The sequence below is a fragment of the Phodopus roborovskii genome, unplaced genomic scaffold (assembly GCF_943737965.1).
Source record: "Phodopus roborovskii unplaced genomic scaffold, PHOROB, whole genome shotgun sequence".
Taxonomy (NCBI): domain Eukaryota; kingdom Metazoa; phylum Chordata; class Mammalia; order Rodentia; family Cricetidae; genus Phodopus; species Phodopus roborovskii.
Window position 1 is genome coordinate 13,004,543 of NW_026125052.1, and position 17,231 is coordinate 13,021,773.

A 17,231-nucleotide genomic window follows, 5' to 3' on the forward strand; every position below is an offset into this window, starting at 1 on the left:
GAGGCCATGAGGCCACCTAGGGGGCATGGCAGTGAAGCCAAGAGAGGGCACAGGCAACTGGGTGGGGAAAGTGGGTGGCGCCAGGGCCAACCAAGGATTGGGGTATTTCCGGGACTCTACTGCTGCCCTGGGACTCTACTAATAACCTGCAGTATGGCGGCATGGGAGGGGCTCAGGAGTCCAACTTCAATACCAAATAAACCAGCTGGGTGCTCACATGGGTCTCCCTGCCCCCATAGCCCCCACCCACCCACCCAGCCTATAAAGCCCCCTTTGTCTGGTAGGCTGAGATCTTAACTCTGTTTCAGCTTCCCACTCCCTTCTCCCTCACCCTCTGGTGCCTGACAGAGAGACTGGGTGAGAAATGTGAGGCCAATTTCTTGCCAGCCTGGACACTGGCTTGGGCATCAGCAGCTGCTCCTGTATGCGAATGTTGGGAAGCCCACTGCCCCATTCAGAGCAGGCGAATTGCCTCCCCTGTCCACTCTGGATTCTACTCTTGCCCTGGGGTAGAACACCCACTTCACTTATGCCTATTCATGTAATTTCCCTCTCAGTTTGGTCCTGCTCTGTGTGTGACAAGGAACACTCTGTTTTTGGTTGCCAAAGAGGAGTAGCTTTGGCACTTCTTTGGTCTTCTCCAGGGTTGGTGAACCTTATACTCTCGTCATCTGGGGTCCAAAAGCTCCTTCTCGGTTGTGGGTAAAACAGGTCGTCACCCCATTTGGCACATCCCTGCTCCCCACTCCCATGCCACAGGCAAAGCCCATAGGGCACATTTACAACAAGGAGCCACCCGCCAGTTGCTAGTTGCCTGATCTCGCCGCCATCACCCTGTGGAGGGCCACAGTGCCTCCCGTGTTCAGCACTCTGGGTGTCTGCTGGCTCTCAATCTCTGAAGGGGCACATTGCCATTTGGGCCATCGGATCAGCTCTGCCACCAAGTTTTTTGGTTCCCTTGGTCACGCTCCTTTCCGGAGCCTGTGAAAGGAGAGGTGGGGCCTTCTCGATTGGGCTAGCCTCAGGAAAGTGACAAAGGTCCTTCTCCCCTTGAGCCGGAATCTTCTCTCCACTGACAAGATCGCAGAGCAGGCAGCACTGAGGATGGAGGCAGGACGAGCCCCCTGGATGTGTGGAGCCCTGGGAGGCACTATGTATGTGATAGAGTGTGCGACTCCGCGCAGCTGGTGGCCGGTGTCTGCGTGTGCGAAGTGTGAGCCCGTGGAGCGCGGCCCCCACCCGGGCCGGGGGAGTCAGCGGAGCCCGCGGAGGGGCGGAGCCTGCAGCGGGGCGGAGCCCGCGGCGGGGTGGGTTCAGACGGCGGAGTCCAGGCGCTCCTGGCGTGGCTCGTGGTCGCCGGGTGCAGCTGCCCTGCCAGGGTGCATGGAGGGGCCATCGCCCCCTGCGGCCCCAGGGGCCAGCGCGCGGAGGACGGCATAGCGGTCACAGCATGGAGCAGGTCAGCGGATGCCGGGTACGGGCGCGTGTCTAAGAGCTAGAGCTGCGGGCACGGTGACCCGGAGAGGGTGGGCGAGGCAGGAGTGATGGCCAGACTACGAGGAAGGGGTGCGGGCGCCGGAGCTCTGGGCGGGGCCGAGCTGGAGGAAAGGGATGGGTCCGTGCGACACCGAGCTGATGCACACATGCACACGCGCGCTCTCGGGGGCACTCCCCCATCGCTGATAGCCAGGGAGGCAGGAGCAGAGGGTGCACTCTACACCCCCATACACATTTAGAAGCCCCCAACTCCAGTCAGGAAGGCAAGCCCCCAGCCTCTGCTCGATAAACCTAGGCCTGAGGGGACACGGGCTCTGCAGAATGGAGGGGTGGCCATACAACTCCGTTGTCCCCCAGGTCTCCACACCCTCCAGTGGGACTTAAAGATATAAGCGGCCCTTCCCCCTACATGTCAAGGGACTTCTCCCAGCCTGTCTGCCTCTTTTCCCAGTTACAGCAGCGGCAGCAACTGCTGCCACCATTTCATGGCAATGAGAAGATGGGGTGGGCTAGAAGGCTCGCCACATGCGCCCCAAATGCAGCATTGCAGCTCTGACCAGGTGGGCGGCTGCCTGCCTCTTATCCAGGTTCCTGTCTGGGCACTGAGGGTGTGGGCTGGGGATAGTGGCCAGGTAAAACCTCCCTGCTAGAGCTGTCACTCTGTAGGCAATGCTGCAAATCCCAGAGAGCCTGGCCAGTCCAGGTCAGTGAGCAGGGAGCCCAGATTTTGGCTCACAGCCCTGGCTCGAAGAGGGGCAGCAATGGATGGGGGTAGAGTGCCCTCAATGCTCCAAGGATGCTGCTTGTATAAGGTCGTTGGGTGGGGTTTGGAATGGTAGAGTTGGCTTTTCCATCTCTTCCAGATGTGCCTGGAAGTGCTGAACCTGTCCACTTAATCATCTCTTCCCTGCTTTAGGCTTCTTTTAGCTGCTTAGCCTCCACCAGTTGGTGTGGGGTCCTGGCCTATTAAGATCTGTCCGCTCCCACTGAGTTCAGGTCCCTACACTGCTGCAGATGGGTTCAGGCATGGGTTACCTATGATAGTGATGAGTTAGTAGATGGATGATCCTAGAATCTGGATGGTTGGGAGTGATCTGGGTTTCTTTCCTGGGCTGGGCTGTGAGGTTTGGGGCGGGGTCATGGGCTGCTCCAGTCTCCAGGCCTGTTTGGCATCTTGGCCATTAATTTAAATGGCCAGTGGCAGCTCCCCAAGCACTAGGTCTGGTAGGGGGAAGGGGACACAGCTCCTCATTTTTTACTGCTGAGTACTGATGAACACACTAAAAAGTCAGGGGGTTATAAATGCTGCTGAATTCTTTAATATAATATCAGTTTTATGTTATATGAATTTCACTTCCATGTTTTTAAAAAATTGTGTTTTATGTACTCTGGTGTTTTGTCTGCATGTGTGTGAGGGTGTTGGATCCCCTGGAACAGGAATCACAGACAGTTGTGAGCTGCCATGTGGGTGCTGGGAATTGAATTCAGGTCCTCTGGAAGAGCAGCCAATGCTCTCAACCTCAGAGGAGCCATCTCTCCAGCCCCTTCCATTTTATTTTATATTTGAGGGCCACTGTTCCTGCCTCCTGCAGCCCCCCACTCTAAGTACTCCTCCAGGTGACCTTTGCTCTGGCATCTACATCAAAAAACAAGCCTTACCGAGCTACTGCCATCCCTCCCATCCTCTCTCTCCTGGGCTGGGGTCCCAAGTGCTAGTGTTACAGCAGTGTATGTGTGAGCCTGGCTTTAGGCCATGGGACTTCTGGCCTGGCTCTACAGAGCACTGCTGGCCAGCCTGGAATGTGTGCCTCCAGGCTGCTGTGAGAACTGCCAGCTATGGAGAAGGATGGCCTCTGTGGAGGAGCAAGACTACTTAGCCTATGGCCTTCCAAATGTGAGCTCACTCTCATGATGGGCGTGGTGTGGTGGGATTTGTACAAGCAGAATGGAGGTGCTGGCTTGACATGTCTGAGACCTTGGGGTACTCTATGCCCAGCACCCTGCCAGCTTCTCTGCTAGTGGCTGGTGTTTGAAGCCACCAGAGGCATGGTTTGTAAGGGGCATTTCTGAAACCAGAGCTGTAGCAGCTCCTATTTTAAGTTTCCCATGTGCTGAGCCCTCTTGTAAAGCAGAGAACCCTTTTTATAGAGCAAGAGCATCCCTGTGTGTCTGCTTGGTATGTGTGGATTCTGGCATGTAGGGTTTCCTAAAGGGGAGCCTGTCTGGAATCTCTCCCAGGGGCTGGATTTACCAGGTTCCCCCAATCTTGTTTCCAGCCCCACCCCCTTTCCTCCCCATTGGATTCCCCTCTCTCTACCCCGGGCTGGCTCGGGTCCAGACAAAGGAGAGAGGGGCAGCTGCTGGGGATTTCCAGAGCTTCCAGGAGGAGGTGGGAGCCGCCCACCCCTTCCTCCTCTCCCTCCCTCTTTTCTTTTTCTTGTTCCCCTCCCCTCTACTCTCTGTGCTCCCTCTACCCTTCCAGGAGGGCAGCGTGAGTATGGAACAGATCCCTCCTATGTGGGGGCTACGCAGAGTCTAGGTTCTTCCTACGGAACTATAGGATCCCTGGAACAGGAAGGGCCTGGCTGGCCTGATACCCCACAGCCCCCACAATGCCCTGCAGCAGAGAGCAAGGACTTACCATCAGACCTTGCTTGAGTCCCGAATCTGAGCTGGGAGAGCCTGGATAAATTACTTAACCTCTCTGAGGCTGTCTCCTCACTCCCACAGTGGACCTAATTACATCCATCTTATGTTCTCGTGGGGTTAAATGAAACTAGATTAGAAAGGCCATGAGACATTATCAGCACTCAACACAGTTCAGTCCCTTTCCCCTCCATCTCGGTGTTCCAAAGCCCTGCTAGGGGATACCTCAGTCTTTGTGAGCCGCTGTTTGGCATTTACTCATGCTCAGCCACTCAGTCCATGGCCCAGGGTCTTCACTGGCTGATGAGATACTGGTAGGACCCTATTCTAGGGCAGAGACCCCACCCAAGGTCTCATCACTTTGTGCCACCACATAGATTTTCCTAGCAGTCAGCCAGCTCTGATGGAGCAGGGTTATCACCCCCTCCCGCTGTGACCCGCTGTGACACGTGCCCAGGCTTCATGTGGCTGGTGCCAGCCCAGGGAAATTGCAGCCTCCTGCTCCTAGCCAGCTGTCGAGGGGTTGCTGGGCTAGGGGCCCCAGCTGTTTGGCAAATCCCTAATGCCTTAGTCTTAACTTAGCCAGAGGTCTTTAACCTCCCTTTCCAAGGTGTGTCAAATAGAATTTCTGCCACAGGGGCCTGGCAGCAGGATCTAGTAGGAACTGGCATCTTTTTCAATGAATAGTTTCCCCACTGACACCATTAAAGATTGTGATAGCTGGGTAGTGGTGGCGAAAGTCTTTAATCCCAGCACTTGGGAGGCAGAGGCAGGCAGATGTCCATCATTTTGAGGTCAGCCCTGGTCTGTTTAGCAAGTTCCAGGCCAGCCAAGGCTATGTAGCGAGGCTGTCTCAAGAAACAAAGCTAACAAAAGTGTGAGTCTGCTGAGTAGCCCAGGGGTTTGCCAGAGCTTGCACCTGAGTCACGGGCCTTCAGGGGTCTAAGCTAGCCTCCAAAGACCACTGCCTTCTCTCTCTTGTTTCTGTGTTTGTCCCACCATTGCAGAACCACACCAGAACATCCTTTGTGGGTCCATCACCCTTCCCAGAATGAGGGTTCCTTGAGGGTTAGCACACCTTTTGTTTGTTCACACTGTACCCAACATCCCATAGCACCGAGGAGTGTTTTCTTTGGGAGACTTCAGCTCTCCTGTCCAGTCCTGTCATCCTCTCTTTCTCCACCAGGGGGCACTCATTTTCCTTTATTGGAAGGGATGCTACTACAGAGGTTTAAGTTCATGGCCCTTTGACCCTTTAATCCATCGATCTCATTTTAAAGACAATTGCTAACATATGATGGCTCTTATTACGCAGTCAAGGCTGACCTGATACTTTCAGTGTAGCCCAGATTAGCCTGGCCCTGATGGCAATCCTCCTACATCATCGCCCCCTGTGTGTTGGATTATAGGTGTATGCCATCACACCCAACTCAGTTTAAAGGTTATGACTTTACCATAGTGTAAAAGCAATAAAACTTCAGCAGAAACCACATTGCATTTATTCCTCTAAAAGTAAGGTCTCATGTAGCTCAGGCTGGCCTAGAACTCTATGTATGTTGTTGGGGATGACCTTGAACGTCTGATCCTCTCCTCTCCATTCACCAGAGCTGGGATTACAGACATGCACCACCACACCTCATTTGAGAAGATGGAATCCAGGACTTCATGTGTTGTAGGGGATCAGTCTACCAACTGAGCAACATCCTTCACACTTGCACTCAGTACTCTGTCTGACCTTTTCCTGGGGTGATGATATGTGACCCTGTTCTCTGTAGCAGTGGGGCACCATTTGCAGCCAGCTCCTTAACCCAGGGAGAAACAATCTGGACTCTGTACTGTCTGGCTAAGTCAGGGTGCTCTGCAGGGTGGCCTGGAACAAGCAATGTAGGGCAGTATGGCTCAGAACTCACAGAGATCCTCGGGCTTCTGCCTCCCCTGTGCTGGGATTGAAATGTATACCACCACACCAAGACCCTTAGGATGTGTTCAATGAAAGTGAAACTGTTTCATGAGTGGAGTGTTCTCCTTACAGCTCCAGGTGCTTCTAGTCTGTTGTTAAATGTGTGAACCTGCATACCTCTCTCTCACAGACAGCCAGATGTGAGAGAAGGCCTCACTGATTCACTTTAGAGGGTGGAATGGAAATTCAGAGAACGTACTTGTCCTCAAAGTCAGACGCTGCCTGGTGAATGGGACTTGGCATCTCATCTCAGAGCTCCTTTGATGACACTCTTAAACTCCTTGCCAACTCAGGACCAGGCCCAACACTGAGGATTCCATGGCCAGTCATATGTTGTCCTCTTGGTCTCTGTCCAGTCCCTGGGTTGCTTCTCATCCATCCACTCAACTTCCTCCTCTGTGTCCTCAGTCTCTCCCGGGCAAATGTTTTCAAATGTGTGGTTTAGTTTTAATGATATTTTATGTGAATGGGTATTTTGCCTGCCTGCTCGAGTATCTGTGTACCACATGTGTGCCTTGTGCCAGTGGAGGCCAGAAGAGGCAATTCAATCCCCAGGAGCTGGAATTACAGATGGTTGTGAGCTGCCATGTGGATGCCAGGAACTGAACCTGAATATTCTGGAAAAGTAGCCAGTGCTCTTAAGCACTGAGCTATCTCTCCAGCCTTCAAATATTATTGGTTTTTCACATAACATTTATTTATTGATTGACTTTTGTGTGCACATGCATTCATACCCGCCACATGCCATGTACATGTGGAGGTCAAAAGACAAGCTTGTTCTTGATTTTCACCATGAGGATTCTGGGGATTGAACTCAGGCATTAGCCTTGGAGACAAGCGTCTTAACCTGCTGCACCATTTTGCTTGGCCCTATATTAAAAACGACAACATTGTTCTAAAGATATATTTATTTTGTGCACATGGGTATTTTGCCTGCATGTATGTCTGTGTACTACAAGTGCACCTGATCCCTGTGGAGACCAGAAAAGTGCATTGGATCCCCTTGGACTAGAGTTGTGAGTGGTTGTGAGTCACCATGCGGTGCTGGGCACTGAACCTGGGTCTCTATAAGAGTAAGTGCTCTAGCCTGGCGGTGGTGGTGATGCTCACCTTTAATCCCAGCACTCAGGAGGCAGAGGCAGGTTGATCTCTGTGAGTTCGACAGAGAGAGTTCCAGGACAGGTGCCAAGGCTACAGAAAAACTCTGTCTCGAAAAATCAATAAACAAAATAAATAACAACAAAAAAGAGTGAGTTCTCGTTAACTGCTGAGCCATCTCTCCAGCCACCCTTAAAATGCATGTTTTAAAGATTTATTTATTGAGACAGGGCTTCTTTATGTGCCAGCTTTAGCTGTCCTGGAACTCACTCTGTAGACCAGACTGGCCTCAAAATCACAGAGATCCCCCGCCTCTGCCTCCCCAGTGCTGGAATTAAAGGTGTGTGCTACTACACCCAGCTATTTATTTTTGTTAGATGGATGAGTGTTTTACTAGATATATGTATGTGCACCACATTTGTGTCTGGAAACCACAGAAGCCAAAAGAGAGTCCTGGGCCCCTGGAACTAGAGTTACTGGTGGTTATGAGCTGCTGTGTGGGTGCTGGGAACCAAACCTGGGTCTCCTGCAAAAGCAGCAGGTACTTTCAACTGCCATCCCTCCAGCTCCTCCCCTCAACTCCTTGTTTCTTGAAGACAGAGTCTCATTATGTAGCCCAGGCTATCCTCAAGCTCAATGTCTAGACCACAATGACCTCTGACATGTTATCCTCCTGCCTTAGCCTCCCAAATACTGAGATCACTGACATGGGCCACCATGCCTGGCTCAGGCTGCCTGTCCCTCAGGTCCTCTCGAGTGCTGGTTCTCATCTTTCCACTCAAACATCAGACTGCCTGGCCCAAGGCTCTCCTGGGTTGTCAAGTGCCCTGCCCCACCCCCGCCCATACCTCCCTGCAGCTCTACCTGTATGTACAATTTGACCTCCATTGGCTCCCACCAATCTGCTAGGAGTTCTCTCTGCCCCATACAATGTCAGTTGCTTGTTCTGCTTGTCCCTAGAGGCTGGTGTTCCTCCAGGTACTGTCCTTCATGTGGTCACCTCATTCCTTACTCTCTCTAGAGACTGTTCAGCTACTCCCCCATCTCTCTGGATTCCACAATCAAGATTCTAGCTCAAGCCTGTCTTCTGGAGAGGGCCTGGACCCATGATTTGACCAGCCAGTGAATAATCCACCAAGTGTAGATTAAGTACGTGTACTCCATGGGCAGTGCTGGAACATACCTCTAATCCCAGTACTAGGGTGGGCAGAGGCAGGTGGATCTCTGTGAGTTTGAGGCCAGCCTAGTCTACAGAGCAAGTTCCAAGATAGCTAAGACTACACAGAGAAAAAGCAAAAAAAAAAAAAAAGTATGTGAACTCTGTAGCCCAGATGTCTGGATTCAAGTGCTGTTGGGTTTGCATAAGATACTTAGGTGGTGGTGAGTGCCTATAATCTTGAGATTATACTTGAGAATGTGAAACAAGTGAATCATGAGTTTGAGGGCAGCCTCAGCTACTTGGTGAGCTCCAGGCTAGACTACACTTGCAGGTTCAGGACCTGTCTAAAAGTAAAAAGCAAAGGCAAAGTGGAAGGAGTGTGGCGAGGTGGCTGGGTTAAGTGCTTGCCTGCCATGCACGTGTGGAGACTTGAGTTCAGATCCCTAGTGCCCATGGAACTAGGTGCAGCTGTGCGCAGCCCACATCTGTAATCCGAGTGCCAGGGAGGCAGAGACAGGTGGAGCCCCTAAGTTCTGGGTTCGGTGAGAGACCCTGTCTCAGGAAACAAAGTGGGGGGTAAAGGAAGATGTTCAATGTCAGCCTCAGTTCTGCATGTGTGCACACACACGCACACGTGCATGTATACACACACTGCACATGAATACAGTACACACATGCACCACACAAAAACCACAGATGTAACTAAGTTGGTTGAACCCCAGTTCCCTTATCCATTAGACAAAATAATAAACATTATGTCTGGCAAGGCCTTCATAATGTTAACTAAAGCACTGACTCGAGATTCGGTGCCTGACCTCGTCACTGTCCTGGGACCATCTTACATAAACTGTCTTGTAGTCTAAGCCTTGAAATTGTTCTAGATCCTTCCATCTCCTTCCCCTTCACATAGTAGGTTACCAAGTTCCAGAGCCTCTGATATTTGTTGCTCACCATGCCATCCTAACCTCCTTTCTTACTGTCCTTGATTCCTGTCCTCACTGTATTCCAGAGGAAACAAAACACACCGCTACCTCAAATTTCTGCCAGGCCAGACCAAAACCTATGTCTCTCACATCCTCCTGTTCCCTTCCTCATCCCTCACACTTCCTGCCCACACACTACCCGAGCCCTCCCTGCTTTTGTCCAAGGGGAACCTTCTCCCCAGCGAGCCTCTCTCTCCATTCCCCTCATCCAGGTCTGCTCAACCGCGAAGCCCCACAGAGCCAGAGGAAGCTCCTGCAGGCTGTCCTCCTGTTTCTCCAGTCTTCCACGGCTGCTTTGGGGTCTCACCATAGAGTCTTGGTTTGGGAAGGTCAAGCCACTGAAGGGAAGGGGCAGGGCCTGATCCCTAGATCTCCAGGGCCACCTGCCACACCCTTGCAGGACCCATGCTTCGTGAGGTATAACTCTATGTCAACAGCTGTGACTGGGCTGGTGGAGGGGTTCAGTAAGATGAGTATGAAGGGGATCCCCTATGAGGACCATAATCCTCTCAGTGAGAGCATGCTTGTCCCAAACCCCGTAGTAACAGCCTATGAGGACAAAAGTGGATCCTGAGGCAGGTGGTGGGGTATGTAGAGGTGGAGGATGGGGAGCCGGGATAGACAGGGAGGAGTTGATTAGGGGAAGAAGGCCTGAGGAGATGGATAGGAATGACTGGCCGGCTGGAGGGGGGTACAGGTCAAGGTTCAGGAAGAGGTGGGAGGGCAGCAGGGTGGGGGAGAGTGCACTTTCTGGGAAGTGGGAGGGGGTGGAGGAGCTTCGTGCTGTGCATTGTGGAGGGAGGAATTGGCCTGCCGGTCAGCGTGAGCTCATTTCCTCTTTCTGCCTCCTGTAGGGTCTGAGGGCATCAGGCTCTGGAAAAAGTGAGCCAGGGGCACCCCAGGGGCCGCCACCCTTCTCCCTGCCCCCACAGCCTCAGCTCAAATCTGCACTTTTTACAGAGACAACCCTTTGTTCTGGGACGAAAGGACCCTTGTGCCAGGGGGCAACATGCCTAGCAATACTGGGGCAGCAGGCAGAAGGGGCAGGAACTGGTACCCTGTTGAAACATCCAGGCAATGTGACAGACAGGTGACAAGTAGATGGTAGGAGGCACGTTTCAGGAGGACTGGGTAATTCTGGCTTTGTAATTCTACCTTGATGGGGTGAAAGAACGTAGAGAGGTCATTATAAGAGAATACTTTTTAAATGCATGTTCTTAGAACACAAAGTTTAAGCCTATCAGTGGCCTTCAGGAGGAGGGACGGACTGACTGATGTCCCCCTTCCCACAGTCCGCATTCCCGAGAGCCTGAACAAGTAGCAAGGGGTGGGCTTGGCAACTTGGGTCAGTCCTGATGGTGGTGAAGGTGGTGAAGTAAGCCTCCTGATGAGGTCTCCTGGCTCAGGGATAGGTGTCTTTGGAGAATAGTTATTCTTTCTGTTTTGCTGGCCTCTCCTGAAATCAATGACTGTTTCTTGAGGACATCCACTTTTCCCCCACCTCATGATCTGGGGGAAAGGAATACAAAAGGCTTTAAAGTTGCAAGACGGAGCCAGGTGTAATGTCTCACGATGACTGTCCCAAAACTCAGGAAACTGAGGCAGGAATAAGGGTACTGCCACTCTGCAGTACCCTGTCTCAAAAACATCAAACCAAATCATACCAAAGAAAACCCAAAACAGGGCCAGGCGTGCCCAGTGTCATCCCTTTTAATCTCAGCTCTTGGGAGGCAGAGGGAGGTGAATATCTGTGAGTTGGAGGTTACCGGGATCGACAGAGAGTTCCAGGACAGCTAGGACTATGCATTCTATAAAAGAAGAAAGAGAAAGACCCCTAAACAAACAAAATAAAGAAGCTTGTAAGAAAGCCCAGGAAGAGGTCAGCATAGGCTGGAGGAAGAGAAAGAATGAGAGTTAGATAGCAAAAGAACTTCCCAGCTCAATGAAGGACAGAAGTATTGGTTCTCACTGCACTGTGAGATGGGGGGGGGGGGTAAGGCTCTGTTGGAGGACTAGGAAATGAGTGGCTGGCTCAGGCCAGGAGTCTCTCTTTAGGCCTAGCTCCCAGTGGAGGAGGAAGGGTAGCTGCGGGGTGGGAGTTGTCTCTTTTAGGACCCCTGCAGGACCTGAGGTCTGAGGCACAGCCTTCTCTGCGATGGGTACCAAAAGTCTGGGGCTTGTGTCAGAACTCCTTTCCAGCCCTGACTCTGCTGTCATCGTGGTATCCCTTCTTCCTGGGAGGGATCTTTTGTAGATGGAAGGGGGACATACCTCACACCACATCTGTTGTGCCTCAACTTCCGTGAATCCCTAGAGCCTCCGCCCCAAGCCTTGTCCCATTTTTCCCTGTCTGAGATGAGGTGCTTCATCCTGGCCCTGCCACTCACAGGCTTTCTGGCTTCTGGGTCCGTTTCTGTCCCTCTCTAGCTGCTTTCCTCGTGCTGTTACTGGGTTCATCCTCTTTCCGTGCTCACCGTTCAATAGATATCTGGGCAGATCTCCTGCAGGCCCTCTCTCCAGAAGTTTCCCTGAGACCTTGTCTCTGGGGCCAGGGTCGTTTCTGACCCTTGGCTTCATGGTCCGCGTAGATCTCTGTCTTGGTTCCCTTTACTTTTCGTACAGCGTGTGGAAAGGCTACCGGCTGCGCAGGGTGTGGAGCGTGGCTTGTGGGGCGGGGTGGGAGTAGGTAGGCGGAGCTAAAGCCCGCCTCTATTGGGCCCCGCCCCTCTGTTCCCGGTCCCCGCCCCCTGGGCCCCGGCCCGTGCCCCCAACAGTGCCCTGGCCGCAGAGCCTGCGCTGCGCTGCGGCCTGCCTGATGAATGGAGTCGCTTTCTGCCTGGTCGGGATCCCGCCGCGTCCGGAGCCCCGGCCCCCCCAGGTGAGAGAGATCAGGACCCGGACCAATCTGGGGCGGGACAGGGGCAACGTCCGGGCTGGCGTCACTGCGCCCCCGTCGGTGGGCACCGCTGCGGGAGTTTGGTGTCCTGCAGGGGAGTGGCAGGAGGGACAGCTGCGCTAGGCAGGGGCTGGAGGTGGCCGCCGCGCAGGGACCGGGACAGGCCAGGGGCTATGGGGCCGGGGCCACCCAGTCGGTGTTGGTGCCAGGCCCTGGGCTGCCGGGCAGCGGGGGTGGGAGGCCCGCGCCTTTTGTCCGGGATTTTCAGGCGGGGCGCCCGCCGCCGTTTCCTCTGCCTGAGTTTTCGTTTTCCGTTGGCGAGGCCCCCGCACAGCTGGAGCCACAGGGAGTGGGGGAGGGGCTTTGGGGCGGGACATCATTGGCTCGCCCCCTCCGGGTGGGACTGCGTTGTGTGCTGCGGGGCTCGGGACTGGGACCCCAGCCCTGCCCGGCCCTCCCCTCTGCTCTCTCCGGCTGTGGGTGGGTCCGGGAGCGGGGTGCCAGGGGCATTACTCAGCGCTGGGCTGCTCTGCTTGGGTTCTTTCATCTGCCAGCTGCTGAGGCTGGGGAGGGGCCTTCACCTTCCCAACAGGGTCAGTCCCCTGCCTTGGATCACTCCCCAGCTCACAGTGGCAGTGCAAGTTGAAGGGCTGAACCCTGCCTGGCCAGTAGTTTTCCTGAATTTGGAAAAGACTTTCCCTCCAGTTTGACAGTCAAGGCCAGAACTGAGCTTCTCCGTCTTTTGGCACTCGGGCGGGCTCCTGTCGGCGGGGTGTTGGTCCCGCGGGCATGTACTTTGCAAACTCTTTAGGAGACTGTGGTGTCTGAACTGGATGTATTAAATTCTCCCTCAGTTGGCTTCTCTACCCCTCCCTACAGCCAGTGTGTTTCCTAATTATAAACTTGAAATTCAGGATGGACAGGGGGCGGGAGTGGAGGTCATTAGGCTTGAGTCCTTACAATTCCCCCCCCCCAAACAGCACATACTTCATCCCTGACCCCTTACTGTCTCCACCCCACTCCCCTGTGGGCTACTGGTGGTGGGTGGCCTTTGATCCCATATGGTTCTCCCCTCTGCCACGGTAACAGCCTCATTTTCCAAAGTGGCCAGCGCTGACAGCAGGAGATTTGAATCTCTATTGCAGAACTAGTCATTTGGCCTGCTAGCTTGTGGAAAAGGCCCCCAGCCCTGGTGGCTTTCTCCCATTGCCAACGTGTGGGCTGGGAGCTGCAAGGCCCTGAGGCCTAGCTGCTACCTTTCCCTTTCACACGATGAGAACAGTGGGTCCCCTCCATGCAATGCTAGATTCCAGGGTCTCAAAGTCTTCTGTGAGTGTGTAGTAAAAGTGTTAGTGACTGTTCCATTTCGTTATTTAGTTAGCTAGTTAGTTCGTTTGTTACTTAGTTTTTCTCATACAGGGTTTCCCTCTGTAGCCCTGGCTGTCCTGGAACTCACTCTGTAGACCAGGTTGACCTGGAACTCAGAGATTCATCCACCCACCTTTGCCTCCTCGGTGCTGGGACTAGAGGTGTGTGGCACCATGCTTGGCAATGTTAGTGCCTCTTTACAGATAGGGTCTGACCTAAAGGTGTGGTGGCATTGTCGGGTTGGAACCTGAGCTCTGGTGGTGGTTAGGCCACGGAATAAAGGGTTTTTTTTTTGGGGGGGGGAATGTATTAGAAAGAAAGTTTGTACACTGCTGGGATGAGACAGGTTGTGTGGTTCTGAAGCTGAGGGAACTGAACCTGGGGATGGGTAGTGTGGATAAGGCCTTGTGTGTCCTGTCTTAGGGCAACTCTGAACTCATGACAAAAGGATGCAGTGATGTTGGCATAGTTGGGAGTGGGAATGAGTGAGGGTGTGGTATTTCAGAGCAGGGCAGGGTGGGAGTGGGCAGTAGGTTGATTCACCCCTTGTCAGGAAGATACTGTGAAACTTGTGTAAAGTTAAAAGGTAAACCATGCTGGGTGTGGTGGTGTCTTTAATCTCAGCAGAGGCAGAGGCAGGCAGATCTCTGAGTTCAAGACTATCCTGGTCTACATAGGGAATTCCAGGACTGCCAGAGCTACATAAAAACACTGTCTATAATAATAATGATAGGCTGGGCAGTGGTGGCACTCACCTTTAATTCTGCACTCAGAAGGCAGAGGCAGGCAGATTTCTGTGAGTTTGAGGCCGGTCTGGTGTTACAAATCAGATGCCAGGACTGTTACACAGAGAAGCTTTATCTCAAAAACACCACATTCACAAAAACTGATGATGATGATGATAATAATAATAATATAAAAGATAGACTACAGAGCAGATGGCTGAACTAAGTGTTGGGGTGAGAGATTGGGGCTAGCTATTCAAAAGAACTTCCAGGGACAGGTATGTGAGCTGCAGCATCGCAGAACATCCTGGAGCATGCATGGAACAGGGATATATCCTCCAATAGGTGGATTCCTGTGATGCTGGATTCCAATGCAGATATATAAAGAGATCCAGAGAGTGTGCAGATATATTCAGATGAGCATATAAATTAGGGCTGGAGTTTGTTTGTTTGTTTGTTTGAGCCAGAGTCTCTTGCTTTGTCAGCCTCCTCAGTGATAGTTAAAATTTGGTAGCAGTTCCTCTGGGTCAGGATTTGTATTGCTCATTCTTTTAATTGTCACATCATCACCTTGAGTTTGGTATTACCTGTCATTGTCTCATCTTACAGTTGAGGACACTGTGGCCAAAGCTGCATTGTTCATAAAGATCAGAGCTGGGGGCTGGAGAGATGGCTCAGAGGTTAAGAGCACTGGCTGCTCTTCCAGAGGTCCTAAGTTAAATCTCAGCACCCACATGGTGGCTCACAATCATCTATAATGGGATCTGGTGCCTTCTGGTATGCAGGCACAACACTTCATACATAATAAATAAATAAAGCTGAGGGAGAGAGACAGAGACAGAGACAGAGAGACAGAGAGGAGTAAGGGAGGAAGGAGCCTAGCCACTGAGTTCTAGAGTCATGGCTGGCCCTCACTGCCCAGCTGCCACTCCATTGAATCTGTATCCATTTAGTAGAGTCCACATAGAAACCTCCAACTGCTGGATTGGAGCTTGCTTGCCTGTCTTTGCTGGTCACTAGAGTGGCACAACCTCAGGTGTCCCTCAGTGTTTGTTGGTGGGTCTTCAGCCTGCTCCCCATCCACTCTCCCTCCCTCCCCCCTTCCTCCCTTCCCAGGCTGGCCTCCAGTGCTCCAGGCCTGTGGTGGTCCATTGGCATTATCCTTCTAGTGGCAGATCAACCCTGCTCTGCTGGCTGCAGGGGTTCAAAGGTGAGGTATTGGCTTGGTCAGGGATTTAGACAAAGCCTGGTCTTAATCATCCTGCTCTGCCACCGGGACTCTGTCATGAATAGGGCCTGTGGGAGCTGGCACTGCCTCTCCCCAGCACTCACCCCTACCCCACAAACAACCCGCCTTCAAATCGAGGCCCCTATTTCTCATGAAATTGTGCCAGTACGTCAACAGAGCAGTGACAGGCTGTATCAGGAGAGTGTCTTCTCCACCATCGCAGGGAGACATCAGGCCCAGATGGCCTTGGCTTTGGACATGGGTAGAGTTAGGGCCCTTAGGAGGGGGGTTGTTCGTTACCTGCCAGAGTGGTCAAAACCACAGGGCCCATCTTGTTCGACTGTCTTGCTGAAAGTGAAAAGGATGCCGGTATGTGTCATGCCCCTCAGACAGCGAGTGGCAGATGAGGACTTAGGTCCCTCTGAGCCCTAGGCTCCCAGGGGCTGTGTCCCCCCCCCCCATCAGTGCTAGCCTCTGGGACTGAGTCCTGGGGGTGTGGCAGGGATGAGTGCACAATGTGTCCTGTTCATCTGTGTCCCCAGCACCCGGCACAGTGCCTGGCACAGGGCAGCCCTCCATAAATGTTTGCAGAGTGCAAGCCAGAAGCCTCCCCCACTGGTCTCCCAGAGTGACCTGGGCCTAGCTCTCTCCCTGGCATTGGGATAGAAGGCCTGTCAGTCTCCCCGTCAGACTAGAGTTATTCAAAGGCAAGAAAGTAATATCAAATCTCCCCATGGTGTTTAGTGCCGGGCAGGTGTGTTGTTGCCATCCCAGCTGGCACAAAGATTCCATAACTTCCTACTCACACGCACGAGTGAGTGATGGAACTAAGGACCCGACCATGCTCTTGACCTCATTCCAGTGGCCTAAAGGTGTCATGTGTGTTACCACACAGGCTGGCACTTAGCCAGAACCCAGTGAATATTTGTTGACTGGCTGGCTGACTGACTAACTGGATTCATGAATGGTGAGACAATGTATGACAAACCCACAGAACCCCGTAACCCATCCTTTGCACGTAGGTGGGGCTAGGGTCTCAGGAAGACAGCCTGGAGTCTTGCTGTGTTGTCTGCACTGAGTGCCTGAGCTAAACTAAACCGAGGGAGGAAGGGGAAAGTCTCTGAGGGCGTCCTGTCGTCACTGCCCTCCAAGGCTACCAGCTGTCACTGTCTACAAAGCCCCTGGCTTCTCTTGCTTTCACTCAGCTCTGCATTTCCCAGAGTTTTGAGGGGAAGGTGCTGAGAAACAGGCCTTCAAAAGTCTGCATTCCATCCCAGCCTGAGGTGTTTAGCTCAGACAGTGGGAAGTTTTGTTTTTATCAAGTTGGAGGGTGGTCTGAGTGTGTCTGGGACAAGGCCTGTCTTAGATCCTAACTTTTTTTTTTTTTTTTTTTTTTTTTTTCAATTTTAGTGCTCAGGATTGATATACGCTTACACTGCCTAAGTGCGCTATGGCCTGCCTATTACTATCAATTCTTATTCTCCTGCCTCTGCCTCCCTAACTCTGGGATTAAAGGCAGGCACCACTGTACCTGATTTAGAACTGAGATTTGAACCTGAGCCTTGTGTGTTTGAGATGAGTGCTCTCTCCTTATCGATATGCCTAGGCCCTGTTTTTATTTTACTTTATTTATTTTTGGTTTCTTAAGACAGGGTTTCTCTGTGTAGCTCT

General features: G+C 52.6%; 1 protein-coding gene across 6 annotated transcripts in view; it reads left to right on the top strand.

Annotated features, from left to right (window-relative positions):
• Positions 1–1,294: 1,294 nt before the first annotated feature.
• Arhgap23 (Rho GTPase activating protein 23) overlaps positions 1,295–17,231 on the top strand; it is a 90,921-nt gene continuing 74,984 nt past the window's right edge. For 4 of the 6 annotated variants that reach the window (XM_051175298.1, XM_051175299.1, XM_051175319.1 and 1 more), the window contains exon 1: positions 2,019–2,057. In XM_051175298.1, coding sequence (XP_051031255.1) covers positions 2,034–2,057 — 24 coding nt within the window. In that variant the 5' untranslated portion in view covers positions 2,019–2,033. Of the gene's footprint in view, positions 1,460–2,018; positions 2,058–12,089; positions 12,222–17,231 lie in introns of those variants that run through there. The other 2 variants (XM_051175309.1, XM_051175304.1) reach the window with 2 other exon arrangements.